The sequence below is a fragment of the Salmo salar genome, chromosome 01 (genome assembly GCF_965601325.2).
Source record: "Salmo salar chromosome 01, fSalSal1, whole genome shotgun sequence".
NCBI classification, from domain to species: domain Eukaryota; kingdom Metazoa; phylum Chordata; class Actinopteri; order Salmoniformes; family Salmonidae; genus Salmo; species Salmo salar.
Window position 1 is genome coordinate 172,572,108 of NC_138291.1, and position 20,398 is coordinate 172,592,505.

A 20,398-nucleotide genomic window follows, 5' to 3' on the forward strand; every position below is an offset into this window, starting at 1 on the left:
TGAATCGACTAGCGCCTTATGCTGGAAAGAGGGAGAAAACAAGGGGAAAGTTACTAAAACGAACATGTGACCAACAGGGAGCTCTGGGTGAGGTTGGTGCTTACTCACCTGAGATGGACGAGGAGTGCTCCGCCTGCCATCCCGATTCCCAGAGGAGCTCCCCCAGCACCGGTCGGTAGTGTGTCCTCTCCGACCACACTGGATACAAGGGGAGCCTCCTCCTCCGGTTCCCCTGGACGCGGCCCCCCCTAGCTACATAGGTATGGGAGCTGGAGGACCTGGAGGTGGAACCAACAGGGCCCCGTCTGGATGCCCGCGCGCAGTCAGCAGATTGTCAAGACGAATGGACATGTCGATTAGTTCGTCTAGTGACAGGGTAGTGTCCCGACAGGCTAGCTCACGGCGGACGTCCTCCCGGAGGCTACACCGATAGTGGTCCATCAGGGCCCTGTCGTTCCACCCCGCTCCAGCAGCCAAGGTTCGGAACTCCAGAGCAAAGTCCTGTGCGCTCGTCGTCTCCTGACGCAGGTGGAACAGCCGTTCACCCGCCGCCCGGCCTTCTGCTGGGTGGTCGAACACGGCCCGGAACCGGCGGGTGAACTCGGGGTAGTGATCCCTTGCCGAGTCTGGGCCATACCACACTGTGTTGGCCCACTCCAAGGCACGTCCCGTTAACCTCTATGGGACCGGCGGGACGAATTCGTCCCACCTACGTAACATCCACTGCCAGCCTGTGGCGCGATTTTCAAAATCTTCAAAATCCTATTACTTCAATTTCTCAAACATATGACTATTTTACAGCCATTTAAAGATAAGACTCTCGTTAATCTAACCACACTGTCCGATTTCAAAAAGGCTTTACAACGAAAGCAAAACATTAGATTATGTCAGCAGAGTACCAAGCCAGAAATAATCAGACACCCATTTTTCAAGCCAGCATATAATGTCACCAAAACCCAGAAGACAGCTAAATGCAGCACTCACCTTTGATGATCTTCATCAGATGACAACCCTAGGACATTATGTTATACAATACATGCATGTTTTGTTCAATCAAGTTCATATTTATATCAAAAACCAGCTTTTTACATTAGCATGTGACGTTCAGAACTAGCATACCCCCCGCAAACTTACGGGGAATTCGCTAACATTTTACTAAATTACTCACGATAAACGTTCACAAAAAGCATAACAATTATTTTAAGAATTATAGATACAGACCTCCTCTATGCACTCGATATGTCCGATTTTAAAATAGCTTTTTGGTGAAAGCACATTTTGCAATATTCTAAGTACATAGCCCAGGCATCACGGGCTCGCTATTTAGACACCCGGCAAGTTTAGCACTCACCATAATCATATTTACTATTATAAAAATGTCATTACCTTTTGTTGTCTTCGTCAGAATGCACACCCAGGACGTCTACTTCAATAACAAATGTTGGTTTGGTCCAAAATAATCCATCGTTATATCCGAATAGCGGCGTTTTGTTCGTGCGTTCCAGACACTATCCGAAATAGTAAAGAAGTGTCGCGCGCTTGGCGCAATTCCTGACAATAAAATTCAAAGTATTCCATTGCCGTACGTCGAAGCATGTCAACCACTGTTTAAAATCAATTTTTACGTCATTTTTCTCGTAGAAAAGCGATAAAATTCCGACAGGGAATCTCCTTTTCGGCAAACAGAGGAAAAAATCCCAAAGGCGGGGGCGGTCGGGGTCACGCGCATAAGCTAGTGTCTCTTGATGGGCCACTTGAGAAAGGCGATAATGTGTTTCAGCCTGGGGCTGGAATGACGACATTCTCTTTTTTCCCGGGCTATGAGAGCCTATGGACGACGTGGGAAGTGTCACGTTAGAGCAGAGATCCTTAGTAAATGATAGAGATGGCAAAGAAGTTCCAGAAATGGTCAGACAGGCCACTTCCTGTAAAGGAATCTCTCAGGTTTTGACCTGCCATTTGAGTTCTGTTATACTCACAGACACCATTCAAACAGTTTTAGAAAATTTAGGGTGTTTTCTATCCATATGTAATAAGTATATGCATATTGTAGTTACTGAGTAGGAGTGGTAACCAGATTAAATCGGGTATGTTTTTTATCCAGCCGTGTCAATGCTGCCCCCTAGCCCTAACAGGTTAAGCAGGAGATGAGGACGCTTACGCTCTCCTCTCCCGAGGGAGCTGGATGAACAGTAGCCAGGTACAAATCCAACTGTAGCAGGAACCCCTGGCACCCAGCCGCCGCTCCATCGTACTCCCTGGGGAGAGCCAGGCGTAGGGCTCCGGGTCCGGACGTCGGTGGAGGGGTAGATGGTGGAGGGGGATTTGGTGCTGGGGATGCGGTAGGGAGGCCACTCCTCTCCCATCGGTCCATCCTCTCCATCATCTGCTCCATCGCTGAGCCGATTCGGTGGAGGATGGTGGTATGGTGAAGGACCCGTTCCTCCATCGATGGGAGAGGAGGGGAGGCTGCTCCTGCTGACTCCATAGTTGGTGCGGGATTCTGTCAGACGGTTGCTAGGAGTGGTGGTAGGAGTCAGGCGCAGAGAGCAGAGGTACGGAACTTTGTGTTTATTTAAATCAAAAAACACAACACGAACAACGCCAACACAAACGGCGTGGAAAAAATGCCAAGTGCCCAAAACAGGTGCACAGCCAGCATACAATATCACAGTCGTAAATCGCCAGCACATCCAACGACAAAAACACAACCTGACGCTAAGATAATCCCGCACAACACTGGGCGGGCTAACCAGGCTTAAATAACCAAAATCAAAAGACAAATGAGGAACAGGTGCAAACAATAAGACAAACCAAACGAAAAGGAAAAAAGGATCAGCGGCGGCTAGTAGGTCGGTGACGACGACCGCCGAGCGCCGCCCGAGCAGGCAGGGGAGCCACCTTCGGTGGGCTTCGTGACACAATCTATGTGTCTCACAATCTATGTGTATGTCCCTCCTATGTGTGTGCTTTTCCTTTCTTGAAACTTTATCTATAGAGGTGTCTTTCGATCGGACATTAGTTCTCACACGTATACAACTATAAGCTATATCCCAGGGTTTGTAAAGTCCTAGTTAACCTGTTAGGGCTAGGGGGCAGTATTGACACGGCTGGATAAAAAACATACCCAATTTAATCTGGTTACCACTCCTACCCAGTAACTAGAATATGCATATACTTATTACATATGGATAGAAAACACCCTAAAGTTTCTAAAACTGTTTGAATGGTGTCTGTGAGTATAACAGAACTCAAATGGCAGGTCAAAACCTGAGAGATTCCTTTACAGGAAGTGGCCTGTCTGACCATTTCTGGAACTTCTTTGCCATCTCTATCTTTTACTAAAGATCTCTGCTCTAACGTGACACTTCCTACGTTGTCCATAGGCGCTCAGAGCCCGGGAAAAACCTGAATGTCATCATCCCAGCCCCAGGCTGAAACACATTATCGCCTTTCTCAAGTGGCCGATCAAGGGACTCCGGGCTTAGGCGCGTGACCTGACCGCCCCCGTCTTTGTGATTTTTTTCCTCTGTTTGCCAAAAAGGAGATTCCCGGTCGGAATATTATCGCTTTTCTACGAGAAAAATGGCATAAAAATTGATTTTAAACAGCGGTTGACATGCTTCGAAGTACGGTAATGGAATATTTAGAATTTTTTTGTCACGATTTGCGCCATGCGCGCGACACTTCTTTACCATTTCGGATAGTGTCTGGAACGCACGAACAAAACGCCGCTATTCGGATATAACGATGGATTATTTTGGACCAAACCAACATTTGTTATTGAAGTAGCAGTCCTGGGAGTGCATTCTGACGAAGACAACAAAAGGTAATCAAACTTTTATAATAGTAAATATGATTATGGTGAGTGCTAAACTTGCCGGGTGTCTAAATAGCTAGCCCGTGATGCCTGGGCTATGTACTTAGAATATCGCAAAATGTGCTTTCACCAAAAAGCTATTTTAAAATCGGACATATCGAGTGCATAGAGGAGGTCTGTATCTATAATTCTTAAAATAATTGTTGTGCTTTTTGTGAACGTTTATCGTGAGTAATTTAGTCAAATGTTAGCGGTTAGTGCTGCATTTAGCTGTCTTCTGGGTTTTTGTGACATTATATGCTAGCTTGAAAAATGGGTGTCTGATTATTTCTGGCTTGGTACTCTGCTGACATAATCTAATGTTTTGCTTTCGTTGTAAAGCCTTTTTGAAATCGGACAGTGTGGTTAGATTAACGAGAGTCTTGTCTTTAAATAGCTGTAAAATAGTCATATGTTTGAGAAATTGAAGTAATAGGATTTTTAAGGTTTTGAAAATCGCGCCACAGGCTTCAAGTGGCTGTTACGTAGGTGATACGAATTCGTCCCGCCTAGCCCAGAGAGGTTAACAGCCTATTTTTCTGTTGTTCCTTGTGATTTTTGACTCGTTAATATCTCGTATCTCACCCCGCTATATTAGGCTTCCCTCCTTCAATGGATAATTAGACTTATGTGTGCGCCTCCGAAAGATCTCGATTATCCCCTTCGTAGCGTATTAAGACAGGCGACCTATATTAATACAATCATGTCTCTGACCTCCTCTCTCATAATTCTATTATTATATTTCGCCTTCCAATTTACGTTTTTGTGCCAATGTCTTTTAACCAATTTTACGTTTTTAGGTCTCAACATTTAGCTAGGTTATATTGGTAGTGGCCACAGATCCCTGGAGTCATTACGGACCCCCCTTCCTCCTGTTTGAATTTATACCGGATTCTTATCTTCCATTTGCACAGAATACTTGGTTTTCTTTAAAACATTTTTCTCCACACAAAATTCTAAAGACATGTCACCAGATATAAACTCCCTTGGATATTTTAGCATCTAACACCCAGAGTACATTAAAATCCTTTATCTTTTGGCTAAATCCTAATCGCTCCCGCCCTTTACTCTCGCTTCACTCATTTCATCATTTAATGCAATCATACAGGCACTATCCCCAAATCCGTGAATAAAGCGCACTGACATTATTTTTGCAGCTGAGGTTTCAACGTTGGTAGGATCTCGTCACCGTTTCTGTCGTATACCAGTTCGCCACCGGCCTGTGAAGAACCCTCAAACTGGGCCAGGTCTTTAACCTCTCTGGGCTAGGCGGGACGAATTCGTCCCACCTACACAACAGCCAGTGTAATCCAGTGTCACGATTTTCAAATACCTCAAAAATGCAAAAACTTCAATTTCTCAAACATATGACTATTTTACAGCATTTTAAAGACAAGACTCTCGTTAATCTAACCACACTGTCCGATTTCAAGAAGGCTTTACAATGAAAGCAAAACATTAGATTATGTCAGCAGAGTACCAAGCCAGAAATAATCAGACACCCATTTTTCAAGCTAGCATATGTCACAAAAACCCAGAAGACAGCTAAATGCAGCACTAACCTTTGATGATCTTCATCAGATGACACACCTAGGACATTATGTTATACAATACATGCATGTTTTGTTCAATCAAGTTCATATTTATATCAAAAAACAGCTTTTTACATTAGCATGTGACTAGCATGTGACTAGCATTCCCACCGAACACTTCCGGTGAATTTACTAAATTACTCACGATAAACGTTCACAAAAAACATAACAATTATTTTAAGAATTATAGATACAGAACTCCTCTATGCACTCGCTATGTCCGATTTTAAAATAGCTTTTCGGTGAAAGCACATTTTGCAATATTCTCAGTAGATAGCCCGGCATCACAGGGCTAGCTATTTAGACACCCAGCAAGTTTAGCATTCACCAAAGTCAGATTTACTATAAGAAAAATGTTATTACCTTTGCTGTCTTCGTCAGAATGCACTCCCAGGACTTCTACTTCAATAACAAATGTTGGTTTGGTCCCAAATAATCCATTGTTATATCCAAATAGCGGCGTTTTGTTCATGCATTCAAGACACTATCCGAAAGGGTAAAGAAGGGTTACGAGCACGGCGCATTTCGTGACAAAAAATGTCTAAATATTCCATTACCGTACTTCGAAGCATGTCAACCGCTGTTTAAAATCAATTTTTATGCCATTTTCTCGTAAAAAAGCGATAATATTCCGACCGGGAAATTGTTTTTTATTACAAAGAGAGTGAAAGCATGCTATCCCCTCATGCACGAGCCTCAGTCTAATGGGCCTCTGATAGAGCACTTGCCAAACGCGCTAATGTGTTTCAGCCTGGGGATGGAATTACATCGTTCAGCTTTTTCCCGCCTTATGGGAGCCGTAGGAAGTGTCACGTCATGCCAGAGATCCCCTGTATTTGTTAGAGATGATCAAGGAGGGCAAGAAATTGTCAGACAGGCCACTTCCTGTAAGGAATCTTCTCAGGTTTTGGCCTGCCAAATGAGTTCTGTTATACTCACAGACACCATTCAAACAGTTTTAGAAACTTTAGGGTATTTTCTATCCAAAGCCAAGAATTATATGCATATTCTAGTTACTGGGCAGGAGTAGTAACCAGATTAAATCGGGTACGTTTTTTATCCGGCCGTGCAAATACTGCCCCCTAGCCCCAAAAGTTAAGTATGGCTGAGGTGCACCCATGACCTGCTTGGAAACCAGATTGCATAGTGGAGAAGATACCATGGGATTCGAAATGGTCGGTGACCTGTTTATTAACTTGGCTTTCGATGATTTTAGAAAGGCAGGGCAGGATGCATATATGTCTATAACAGTTTGGGTCTAAGGTGTCTCCCCCTTTGAAGAGGGGGATTACCGCGGCAGCTTTCCAATCTTTGGGGATCTCAGACAATACGAAAGAGAGGTTGAATAGGCTAGTATTAGGGGTTGCAACAATTTCGGCAGATAATTTTAGAAAGAGAGGGTCCAGATTGTCTTGCCCAGCTGATTTGTAGGGATCCAGATTTTGCAGCTCTGTCAGAACATTAGCTGTTTGGATATGTGTGAAGGAGAAGCGGGAGAGGTTTGGGCAAGTTGCTGCAGGGGGTCTAAGGTGTTGGCCGGGGTAGGGGTAGCCAGGTGGAAAGCATGGCCAGCCGTGGAAAAATGTTTATTGAAATTATCGATTATCGTAGATTTATCGGTGGTGACAGTGTTTCCTATCCTCGGTGCAGTGGGCAGCTGGGAGGAGAAGCTCTTATTCTCCAGTGTCCCAAAACTTTGAATTCGTGCAACAGGAAGCACATTTCAGTTTGAAAAAGCTGGCCTTAGCTTCCCTAACTGACTGAGTATATTGGTTCCTGACTTCCCTGAAGAGTTGCATATCGCGGGGGCTATTCAATGCTAATGCAGAATGCCACAGGATGTTTTTGTGCTGGTCAAGGGCAGTCAAGTCTGGGGTGAACAAAGGGCTATATCTGTTCTTAGTTCAGAATTTTTTGAATGGGGGCATGCTTATTTAAGATGGAGAGGAAAGCACTTATGAAGAGCAACCAGGCATCCTCTACTGACGGGACATGGTCAGTATCCTTCCAGGATACCCTGGCCAGGTCGGTTGGAAAGGCCTGCTCGCTGAAGTGTTTTAGGGAGCATTTGACTGCGGACCCATTAAGCATGCAGGCAATGAGGCAGTGATCGCTGAGATCCTGGTTGAAGACAGCAGAGGTGTATTTAGAGGGCAAGTTGGTCAGGATGATATCTAAGAGGGTGCACATGGTTACGGATTTTGGGTTGTACCTGGTAAGTTCCTTGATAATTTGTGTGAGATTGAGGGCATCTAGCTCTGGATGGCCGGGGTGTTAAACATATCCCAGTTTAGGTCACCTAAGAGTACGAACAATGATAGATGGGGGCAATCAATTCACATATGGTGTCGAGGGCACAACTGGGGGCTGAAGGGGGCTATAACAAGCGGCAACGTTGAGAGACTTGTTTCTAGAAAGCGAGAAAAATCTCAAATTGTTTGGGCACAGACCTGGATAGTATGACTGAACTCTGCAGGCTATCTCTGCAGTAGATAGCAACTCTGCCCCCTTTCGCATTTCTATATTGTCAGAAAATGTTATAGTTAGGGATGGAAATTTCAGGATTTTTGGTGGCCTTCCTAAACCAGGATTCAGACATGGCTAGGACATCCGGGTTGGTGTGCTAAAGTGTGCTAAAGCTAAAGCAGTGAATAAAACAAACTTTGGGAGGAGGCTTCTAATGTTAACATGCATGAAACCAATGCTTTTACGGTTACAGAAGTCAACAAATGACAGCGCCGGGCGAATGGGAGTGATGCTGGGGGATGCAGGGCCTGGGTTAACCTCTACATCACCAGAGGAACAGAGGATGAGTAGGATAAGGGTACGGCTGAAGGCTATAATAACTGGTTGTCTGGTGCGTTGGGGACAGAGAGTGTTGGGGCAGGTTTCTGGGCACGGAAGGATAGATTCAAGGCATGATGTACAGACAAGGGTATGGTAGGATGTGAGTACAGTTGAGGTAATCCTTGGTATTGAGTGACGATGAGAGAGGTTTTGTCTCTAGAAGCACCATTTAAGCCAGGTGAGGTCACCGCATGTGTGGGGTGTGGAACAACAGGGCATATTGAGGCATATTGAGCAGGGCTGGAGGCTCTACAGTGAAATAAGACAAAAAGTACTAACCAAAACAGCAATAGATAAGACATTAGGGAGAGGCATGTGTGGCCGAGTAATCATAGGGTCCAGTGAGTAGCTAGGCAAGCTGGAGGTACGGAGATTCAGACAGCTAGCAGGCCAGGGCAAGCAGAAGGCAAGCAGATGGGCCTCAGGGGGACATCGCAATGCCTGTTGAAACCCCCTCGGACGGTTACGTTGGCAGACCAGTCGTGATGGATCGGCGGGGCTCCGTGTCGGCAGAAAAGGGTCTAGGCCAATTGGCAAAAGAGGTATTGAAGCCCATGGATTATCTGATGGATTTCTTCGGCTAGCCGGGAGATGAGCCTAGCTCAAGGCTAACTCCAGGCTAACTGGTGCTTGCTTTGGGACAGAAACCCCCTCGGACGGTTACGTCGGTAGACCAGACGTGATGGATCGGTGGGTACTAACTTGCTAGTAGCTGGCTAGCTTGAAGGGGGTTACGGTACTAAAGTATATAAAATCGCAGATCCATACCGCGTTGAGTGAGGCGGGTTGCAGGAGAGTATTTTCAGTCCGTAGATGGAAAAATTTGATAAAGAATATATACATAATATATACGTAGAAAGAAATGATATATACAAGGGACGGGACAAGACATTCAAAACATCACTGCTACGCCATCTTGGATTGCCTAGATTATTATGATTGACGATGTATTCTCTCAGGTGAGACCTGATATTGGGAGGTCATTGTTTGCGGATGATGAATTGCTGTGGAAGAGAGGGAGAAATATTACCCATACAGCCAGAAGAGTTCAAGAAGCGATTAGTGAAGTAGAGCAGTGGTCCCTCAGGTGGTGCTTCAAGTTTGAAGATGAGAAAACAGAGACTGTGTTTTTTTATAGAGGGAAGGTGATAAGGGAATTTATATGCTTAAAGGTAATGACTAAAGAATTCCACCCTGGAACGTAACTATTAGTGATTATTAATTTATGTAGCATGTATAATGAACGTAAAGTACTAAATGTAAGTCCAATAAGGTTTGGTAGATAAATGTGAGGGAGAGAAATGTGTGTGTGTGTGTGTGTGACTAAGACGATACCGAGAACAATTAAACTGTGTATGACCTGACCTGGCTAGAACTCTGAGAAACTTACGATAAGACAGGGAGTCCTTTCAAGGTTCCTCTAATCTCGGGGGGATGGAACTGCCAGTTTGGTAATGATGAACAGTGGTGAGAACCATGGAGAAGGATCGTTCTACCTGCTGTTTGTGTGTATGTATGTGCATAGGCGATCTATTGTTTGTGTGGAGGTATGTGCGTAAGTAGGGAGTGAGTTAGAAAATGGCATGTCTTTGTATTGTGGACTTTAGAACGTTCTCGTGAGTAAACTGTACAAACCTTTTGCATGAGCTGAGTCTTTGCCTAATTATTATTAAACCCTGCGTCTTACAAACCTTGGGGATTAGTCAAAGCTTATTGATTGTTAGTTATTATCCTTGGGATTGAAAATTCTCGTGACAGCTTGGTCCTTCGAAGCCGGATCTCAATATCTTTTTCTGTCGTTCCATAGAGACACCGAAACCGTGCACGGGTGGATGAAATATCTGTAGATTAAGGACCTAAACGATATCATAACCCCCATCGATAAAAGACAGTACTATGCAGCCATCTTCATCGACCTGGCCAGGGCTTTCGACTCTGTCAATCACCACATTCTTATCGGCAGAATCAATAGCCTTGGTTTCTCAAATGACAGCCTCGCCTGGTTCACCAACTACTTCTCAGATAGAGTTTAGTGTGTCAAATCGGAGGGCCTGTTGTCCGGACCTCTGGCAGTCTCTATGGGGGTGCCACAGGGTTTTGATATACACAGAGTATTTTTCTCTGTGTATATCAATGATGTCGCTATTGCTGCTGGTGATTCTCTGATCCATCTCTACGCAGACGACACCATTCTGTATACATCTGGCCCTTCTTTGGACACTGTGCTAACAAACCTCCAAACGAGCTTCAACGCCATACACCACTCCTTCTGTGGCCTCCAACTGCTTTTAAATGCCAGTAAAACTAAGTGCATGCTCTTCAAACGATCGCTGCCCTCACCCGCCCGCCTAACTAGCATCACTACTGTGAACAGTTCTGACCTAGAATATGTGGACAACTACAAATACCTAGGTGTCTGGTTAGATTGTAAACTCTCCTTCCAGGCTCACATTAGGCATCTCCAATCCAAAATTAAATCTAGAATCGGCTTCCTATTTCGCAACAAAGCCTCCTTCACTCATGCCGCCAAACATACCCTCGTAAAACTGACAATCCGACCAATCCTTGACTTTGGCGATGTAATTACAAAATTGCCCCCAACACTCTACTCAGCAAACTGGATATAGTCTATCACAGTGCCATCCGTTTTACAACCAAAGCCCCATACACTACCCACCACTGCGACCTCTATGCTCTCGTTGGTTGGTCCTCGCTACATATTCGTCTCCAAACCCACTGGCTCCAGGTTATCTATAAGTCTTTGCTAGGTAAAGCCCTGCCTTATCTCAGCTCACTGGTCACCATAGCACCACCCATTCGTAGCACGCGCTCCAGCAGGTATATTTCACTGGTCTTCCCCAAGGCCAACACCTAATTTGGCCACCTTTCCTTCCAGTTCTCTGCTGCCAATGAAAGGAACGAATTACAAAAATCACTGAAGTTTGAGACTTATATCTCCCTCACTAGCTTTAAGCGTCAGCTGTCAGAGCATCTTACCAATCGCTGCAGCTGTACACAGCCCATCTGTAAATAGCCCGTCCAAACAACTACCTACCTCATCCCCATATTTATTTTTGTTTTTCTGCTCTTTCGCACACCAGAATTTCCACTTGCACATCCTGTATGTTTGTTTATCCCATGTGTAACTCTGTGTTGTTTTGTCGCACTGCTTTGCTTTATTTTGGCCAGGTCAGAGTTGTAAATGAGAACTTGTTCTCAACTGGCCTACCTGGCTAAATAAAGGTGAAATAAATAAAATAAATAAAAAATCAAACATAGGCTAATACAGTTGTCTTCGAGGAAAATATTGATTGTCTCTTGAAAAAATCTCCAAAATAAACATATCAATTTTTCATTACAGTTATTATAGAATGAATACTTACTATGCTTTCTCCACATCTTCCATGTGACTAGGACACCAGATATCACCACCAACAACATGCCCAGAGGAATCAGTAGGAATTTTAGATCTATGGAACTGATGGTGGAAGACCATCATTGTCACTACTCCCACCGAAGGTGGCGCCCCCTCCTGCTCGTGTGGCGCTCGGCGGTCGTCGTCACCGGGCCTACTAGCTGCCACTGATTTCTTTTTGTTTTCCCCTTTCTGTTATTGTTTGCACCTGTCCTTAGTTGGGTTGATTAGCAGGGCTATATTAGCTAGTTGACCCGCCTGCTCTTTGTGCGGGATTGTTTCTCTGTATGCTGTGGTTGGTGACTCGCTGATTTTGTATTTTGCATTAGTGCGTGTGATTGCGCCAACAGTGTTTTGTCCCCTGTGTTTGGGGAACTTTGTTTTGTGTGCGCTCTGATCGCTGTTTGGGGTGGCTTGTGTTTTAGCCGTTGTGCTCATTAAAGCCACTACCCTGTATCGCTGCTTCCTGCATTTGATTCCTCGCCAGCACGACACCCAAGCCTTACAGAATCCCGCACCACTATGGAGTCTGCAGGAGCAGCTGACAACCCCCTTCCTTCGATGGAGGAACGCGTGCTCCAGCATACATCAGTCCTCCACCGAATCGGATCCGCGATGGATCAAATGATGGAGAGGATGGACCGATGGGAGAGGAGTGGTCTCCTCTCTCCACCTCCGCCTCCCACTGCGTCTGGCTCTGGCGCGCTTCATCTGGCGCTCCTGAGGGAGTATGATGGAGCGTCGACTGGGTTCCAGGGATTTCTGCTCCAGCTCAAGCTGTACCTGGCCACCGTCAGACCTGCTCCCTCGGGAGAGGAGAGCGTGAGTGCCCTTGTTTCCTGCCTGACGGGCCGAGCTCTGGAGTGGGCCAATGCAGTCTGGAATGGTCCGGACTCGGCGAGGTACCACTATCCAGAGTTCACCCGCCGCTTTCGGGCCGTGTTCGATCACCCTCCGGAAGGAAGAGCGGCGGGTGAGCGGCTGTTCCACCTCAGGCAGGAGACGAGGAGCACGTAGGACTTCGCGCTGGAGTTCAGGGCCTTGGCTGCTGGGGCAGGGTGGAACGACAGGGCCCTGATAGACCATTACCGGTGTAGTCTCCGGGCGGACGTCCGCAGGGAGCTAGCCTGTCGGAACACCGCTCTTTCTCTCGATGAGCTCATCGACATGTCTATCCGACTGGACAATCTGCTGGCTGCCCACGGGCGTTCGGAAAGGGTCCTGTCCGTTCCACCTCCGTGAACCCCCGCCCCTACTCCTATGGAGTTAGGGGGGGCTGTGCCAAGGGGCACCGGAGGATGTGGCTCCTCCTGCACCAGCTGTGGTCGGAGAAGACACACGGCCGACCGGTGCTGGAGGAGTCAGTCTGGGAGTCGAGAGGGCAGGCAGAACAATTCTCGGTCACCCCAGGTGAGTCAACACCAAACTCACCCAGAACCCTCTGTTGGTCACATGTTGTTATTAATTTTGTTTTCTGATTTTTCTCCCTCTTCCCAGCATGGGGCGCTAGTCGATTCAGGCGCAGCTGGGAACTTTATGGATCGCGGACTCACCATTAATAACCTCTTACATCTAGACGTTCCGCTAGCGGAACACCTGCTCCAATATCCAATGATAGGCGTGGCGCGAATTACAAATTCCTCAAAAATACAAAAACTTCAATTTTTGAAAAATATGACTATTTCACAGCATTTTAAAGATAAGACTCTCCTTTATCTAACCACACTGTCCGATTTCAAAAAGGCTTTACAACGAAAGCAAAACATTAGATTATGTCAGCAGAGTACCAAGCCAGAAATAATCAGACACCCATTTTTCAAGCTAGCATATAATGTCACAAAAACCCAGAAGACAGCTAAATGCAGCACTAACCTTTGATGATCTTCATCAGATGACAACCCTAGGACATTATGTTATACAATACATGCATGTTTTGTTCAATCAAGTTCATATTTATATCAAAAACCAGCTTTTTACATTAGCATGTGACGTTCAGAACTAGCATACCCCCCGCAAACTTCCGGCGAATTCACTAAGAATTTACTAAATTACTCACGATAAACGTTCACAAAAAGCATAACAATTATTTTAAACTGTTAGGGCTAGGGGGCAGTATTGACACGGCTGGATAAAAAACATACCCGATTTAATCTGGTTACCACTCCTACCCAGTAACTAGAATATGCATATACTTATTACATATGGATAGAAAACACCCTACATTTTCTAAAACTGTTTGAATGGTGTCTGTGAGTATAACAGAACTCAAATGGCAGGTCAAAACCTGAGAGATTCCTTTACAGGAAGTGGCCTGTCTGACCATTTCTTGAACTTCTTTTCCATCTCTATCATTTACTAAGGATCTCTGCTCTAACGTGACACTTCCCACGTCGTCCATAGGCACTCAGAGCCCGGGAAAAAACAGAATGTCGTCATTCCAGCCCCAGGCTGAAACACATTATCGCCTTTCTCAAGTGGCCGATCAAGGGACACGGGCTTATGCGCGTGACCCCGACCGCCCCCGCCTTTGGGATTTTTTCCTCTGTTTGCCGAAAAGGAGATTCCCTGTCGGAATATTATCGCTTTTCTACGAGAAAAATGTCGTAAAAATTGATTTTAAACAGCGGTTGACATGCTTCGAAGTACGGTAATGGAATATTTAGAATTTTATTGTCACGAATTGCGCCATGCGCGTGACACTTCTTTACTATTTCGGATAGTGTCTGGAACGCACGAACAAAACGCCGCTATTCGAATATAACGATGGATTATTTTGGACCAAACCAACATTTGTTATTGAAGTAGCAGTCCTGGGTGTGCATTCTGACGAAGACAACAACAGGTAATCAAACTTTTATAATAGTAAATATGATTATGGTGAGTGCTAAACTTGCCGGGTGTCTAAATAGCGAGCCCGTGATGCCTGTTCTATGTACTTTGAATATTGCAAAATGTGCTTTCACCAAAAAGCTATTTTAAAATCGGACATATCGAGTGCATAGAGGACAAAAAATTCGTGACAAAAAAAATCTAAATATTCCATTACCGTACTTCGAAGCATGTCAACCGCTGTTTAAAATCAATTTTTATGCCATTTTTCTCGTAAAAAAGCGATAATATTCCGACCGGGAATCTCCTTTTAGCTAAACAGAGGAAAGTAAACAAAGCTTTCGGTCGACGCGGGCACGAGCCTGAGTCTCACAGTACTGTAACCAGCCACTACCCAAACGCGCTACTTTTTTTCAGCCAGAGCCTGCAAAGCCACGATTCAGCTTTTTACCGCCTTCTGAGACCCTATGGCAGCCGTAGGAAGTGTCACGGGACAGCTAAGATCCTCACTCTTCAATAAACAGAGACAAGAAGAACGACACCTTGTCAGACAGGCCACTTCCTGAATGAAACCTTCTCACATTTTTGCCTGCCAAATGAGTTCTGTTATACTCACAGACACCATTCAAACAGTTTTAGAAACTTTAGGGTGTTTTCTATCCATATGTAATAAGTATATGCATATTCTAGTTACTGGGTAGGAGTGGTAACCAGATTAAATCGGGTACGTTTTTTATCCAGCCGTGAAAATACTGCCCCCTAGCCATAACAGGTTAAGCTGGGCATTCCGCGAGTGCCGATAGATTCCCCCTTCCCCGTGCACTCCCTAGATAGCCGTCCATTAGGGTCAGGGCTAGTCAGGGAGTCTACGGTTCCACTGGACATGGTAACGCAGGGGAATCATAAGGAACGGATTACTTTATTTCTTATCGATTCGCCAGCGTTTCCAGTGGTGCTGGGGGTCCCCTGGCTGGCTGATCACAATCCCCGGATTTCGTGGAAACAGGGAGTTCTCCAGGGGTGGTCCGAGGAGTGTTCAGGAGTTTCCAAAGGTGCCACGTCGGTGGAGAGTCCAGACCAGGTGTCCACCGTGCGCATTCCCCCTGAATACGCCGATTTGGCAATCGCTTTTTGGAAAAAGAGGGCGACCAAATTACCACCTCATCGACAGGGGGATTGTGCGATAGATCTCCAGGTTAACTCTGCGCTTCCCAATAGTCACGTGTACCCCTTCTCACAGGAGGAGACGGTGGCTATGGAGACATATGTCACGGAATCTCTGGGACAGGGGTACATTCGGCCCTCCATCTCACCCGCCTCCTCGAGTTTCTTTTTTGTGAAGAAAAAGGAGGGAGGTCTGCGTCCGTGCATTGATTACAGAGGTTTAAATGCTATCACGGTGGGATTTAGTTACCCGCTACCTCTCATCGCTACGGCGGTGGAATCATTTCACGGAGCAAAATTCTTCACAAAACTGGATCTCAGGAGCGCATATAACCTGGTGCGTATTAAGGATGGAGACGAGTGGAAAACCGCATTTAGTACCACATCGGGCCATTATGAGTACCTCGTCATGCCGTATGGGTTAAAGAATGCTCCAGCCGTCTTTCAATCCTTTGTAGACGAGATTCTCAGGGACCTGCACGGGCAGGGCGTGATTGTTTATATCGATGATATTCTGATATATTTTGCCACCCGCGCCGCGCATGTGTCCCTGGTAAGCAAGGTGCTTGGGAGACTGCTGGAGCATGACCTATACGTCAAGGCTGAGAAGTGTGTGTTCTCCAAACGAGCCCTCTCCTTCCTGGGTTATCGCATTTCCACCACGGGGGTGGTGATGGAGTGTGACCGCGTTAAGGCCGTGCGTAATTGGCCGACTCCAACCACGGTGAAGGAGGTGCAGCGGTTCTTAGGGTTTGCCAATTACTACCGGAGGTTTATCCGGGGTTTTGGCCAGGTAGGGGCTCCCATTACCTCACTGCTGAAGGGGGGGGCCAAGAGGTTGAAGGTGCTGTTCACCGAAGCACCCGTGTTGGCGCACCCGGACCCATCTCTAGCATTCATAGTGGAGGTGGACGCATCCGAGGCTAGGGTGGGTGCCATGCTATTACAGCGCTCGGGTACGCCACTGAAACTCCGCCCCTATGCTTTCTTTTCGAAGAAGCTCAGTTCGGCGGAGCGTAACTATGATGTGGGGGACAGGGAGTTGCTAGCAGTAGTAAAAGCCTTGAGGGTGTGGCGACACTGGCTTGAGGGGGCTAAGCACCCCTTTCTCATCTGGACCGACCATCGGAATCTTGAGTATATCCGGGCAGCTAGGAGACTGAATCCGCGTCAGGCAAGGTGGGCCATGTTCTTCGCCCGGTTTAGGTTCACGATTTCCTATAGACCAGGCTCCCTGAACACGAGGGCCGACGCGCTCTCCCGTCTTTATGACACTGAGGACCGGCCCATCGATCCGACTCCCATCATTCCAGCGTCTAGGCTGGTGGCACCCCCCCCCCCCCCCCGTTCCACAATGGCTATGGTCGCACCTGTCAGTAGACTTCCTGACAGATCTCCCCCCGTCTCAGGGGAGCACTACGATCCTGGTGGTTGTGGATCAGTTTTCAAAGTCCTGCCGTCTCCTCCCGTTGCCCGGTCTCCCTACGGCCCTGCAGACTGTGGAGGCCTTATTTACCCACGTCTTCCGGCACTACGGAGTGCCGGAGGACATTGTCTCTGATCGAGGTTCCCAGTTCACATCCAGGATCCGTTTATGGAGCGGCTGGGGGTCTCGGTCAGTTTGACCTCCGGTTATCACCCCGAGAGTAATGGGCAGGCGGAGAGGGTGAACCAGGAGGTGGGAAGGTTTCTGAGGTCTTATTGCCAGGACCGGCCAGGGGAGTGGGCGAGGTACATTCCTTGGGCGGAGTTAGCCCAGAACTCACTTCGTCACTCCTCTACTAACCTGTCACCCTTTCAGTGTGTTTTGGGTTACCAGCCGGTCCTGGCACCATGGCACCAGAGCCAGACCGAGGCTCCTGCGGTGGAGGAATGGGTACAGCGCTCCAAGGAGACCTGGAGAGCCGTCCAGGAATCCCTGAAGGAAACCAGTGGACGGCAGAAGAGGAGTGCTGACCGCCACCGCAGTGAGGCACCCGTGTTCGTACCGGGGGACAGGGTCTGGCTCTTGACCCGGAACCTGCCCCTCCGCTTGCCCTGCCGGAAGCTGGGGCCGCAGTGTGTGGGGCCCTTCAAAGTCCTGAGGAGGATAAACGAGATGTGTTATCGGTTACAAATCCCATCCTATTACCGTATTAACCCCTCGTTTCATGTGTCTCTCCTCAGGCCGGTGGTAGCTGGTCCCCTACAGGAAGGTGAGGTGCCGGAGGTCCCTCCGCCCCCTCTGGACATCGGGGGTTCCCCGGCGTACAGCATACGGGCCATTCTGGACTCGAGACGCCGGGTGAGGGGCCTGCAGTACCTCGTGGACTGGGAGGGGTACGGTCCGGAGAAGAGGTGCTGGGTGCCGGCGGAGGATGTCTTGGACCCATCCATGTTGAAGGATTTCCATCGCCTCCGCCCGGATCGCCCTCCGGGTCGCCCTCGAGGCCGGTGTCCGCGCGCGGCAGGAGCCGCGCGTCAGGGGGTGGGTACTGTCACGACTCCCACCGAAGGTGGTGCCCCCTCCTGCTCGGGTGGCGCTCGGCGGTTGTCGTCACCGGCCTACTAGCTGCCACTGATTCCTTTTTGTTTTCCCCTTTCTGTTATTGTTTGCACCTGTCCTTAGTTGGGTTGATTAGCGGGGCTATATTAGCTAGTTGACCCGCCTGCTCTTTGTGCCGGATTGTTTCTCTGTATGCTGTGCTTGGTGACACGCTGATTTTGTATTTTGCATTAGTGCGTGTGTTTGCGCCAACAGTGTTTTGTCCCCTGTGTTTGGGGCACTTTGTTTTGTGTGCGCTCTGATCGCTGTTTGGTGTGGCTTGTGTTTTAGCCGTTGTGCTCATTAACCTCTTGGGGCTAGGTGGGACGCTAGCGTGCCACCCGTGGTGCACTCCATCAACAGCAGGTGCATTTCAAGAGCGGCAAATTTGAATCCAAATAAATGTCAAAATTCAAATTTTTCAAAAATACAACTATGTTACACCATTTGAAAGATAAACATCTCCTTAATCTAACCACGTTTTACGATTTCAAAAAGGTTTTACGGCGAAAGCATAAATTTAGAGTATGTTAGGACAGTACATTTACAAGAGTTGTGTGTAATGTTTTGTCAAGTCAAAGACAGGGTCACCAAAACCATAAAACCAGCTAAAATGATGCACTAACCTTTTACAATCTCCATCAGATGACACTCCTAGGACATTATGTTAGACAATGCATGCATTTTTAGTTCTATCAAGTTCATATTTATATCCAAAAACAGCGTTTTACTATGGCATTGATGTTGAGGAAATCGTTTCCCTCCAATAACCGGCAGTCAAGTCAGCGTCACAAATTAAATAATTAAAATTAGAAAACATTGGTAAAATATTATATTGTCATTTAAAGAATTATAGATTTACATCTCTTGAACGCAATCAACTTGCCAGATTTAAAAATAACCTTACTGGGAAATCACACTTTGCAATAATCTGAGCACTGCGCCCAGAAAAATACGCGTTGCGATACAGACCAGACGTCATGTTGGGGAGATCTAAAATCGAAAATACTATGTAAATAATCCATTACCTTTGATTCTCTTCATCAGATGTCACTTCCAGGTATCACAGGTCCATAACGAATGTAGTTTTGTTCAAAAAAGCTCATCATTTATGTCCAAAAATCTCTGTCTCGTTAGCACATGATGTAAGCCAGCCGGACTTCTCGTCATGAACGAGGGGAAAAAATATATTTCCGTTCGTTCAAACATGTCAAACGTTGTATAGCATAAATCATTAGGGCCTTTTTTAACCAGAACATGAATAATATTCAAGGTGGACGAATGCATACTCTTTTATAACGTATTGGAACGAGGGTACCCAACATGAACTAGCGCGCCAGGTGTCTAATGGGACATCATCGTTCCATGGCTCTTGTTCGGTCAGATCTCCCTCCAGAAGACTCAAAACACTTTGTAAAGGCTGGTGACATCTAGTGGAAGCAATAGGAAGTGCCAAAATATTCCTAAACCCCTGTGTTTTTCAATGGGATAGGTTTAAAGTCAATACAACACATCAGGTATCCACTTCCTGTCAGAAAATGTCTCAGGGTTTTGCCTGCCAAATGAGTTCTGTTATACTCACAGACACCATTCAAACAGTTTTGGAAACTTTAGAGTGTTTTCTATCCATATATAATAAGTATATGCATATTCTAGTTACTGGGTAGGATTAGTAACCAGATTAAATCGGGTACATTTTTTTTATCCAGACGTGCAAATGCTGCCCCCTAGACCCAACAGGTTAAAGCCACTACCCTGTATCACTGCTTCCTGCATTTGATTCCTCGCCAGCATGACACCCAAGCCTTACAATCACATTGTAAAATACAGTACATAAAACATCACAGAAAAATAGATTATTATTATTTTTTAATTATGTTTTTTGTGCTACTATGACAAAATGGAAACATATGTTCAGAACTTGACCATCTAAGAATAGAATGCTGCTACTTCTGCAAACCACAGAGGTATGAGGAAGTGGTAAATGTCTCTGTCTCTATGATGTTAAATGTCTCTATAACAGAGTCTGAGGAAGTGTGTTGGCCTATACTCGGTGTGAAAACGTTTAAGGAGGGTGTTTTTGTGCTCTAAACTCTAGTGCAATAAACAGAAAATTGTACCTTTCTTCATATTTCTATTGTCATCCATTTGGAAGAGTAACTGTGAAA

The 20,398-nt window shown here is 46.3% G+C and overlaps 1 protein-coding gene across 1 annotated transcript in view; it reads right to left on the minus strand.

Annotated features, from left to right (window-relative positions):
* LOC123724041 (polymeric immunoglobulin receptor) overlaps nt 1–20,360 on the minus strand; it is a 47,675-nt gene extending 27,315 nt beyond the window's left edge. The window contains exon 1 of the mRNA XM_082974863.1: nt 20,351–20,360. Within this exon, the coding sequence (XP_082830989.1) occupies nt 20,351–20,360 (10 nt within the window). The remainder of the gene's footprint in view (nt 1–20,350) is intronic.
* Between the last annotated feature and the right edge of the window lie 38 nt (nt 20,361–20,398).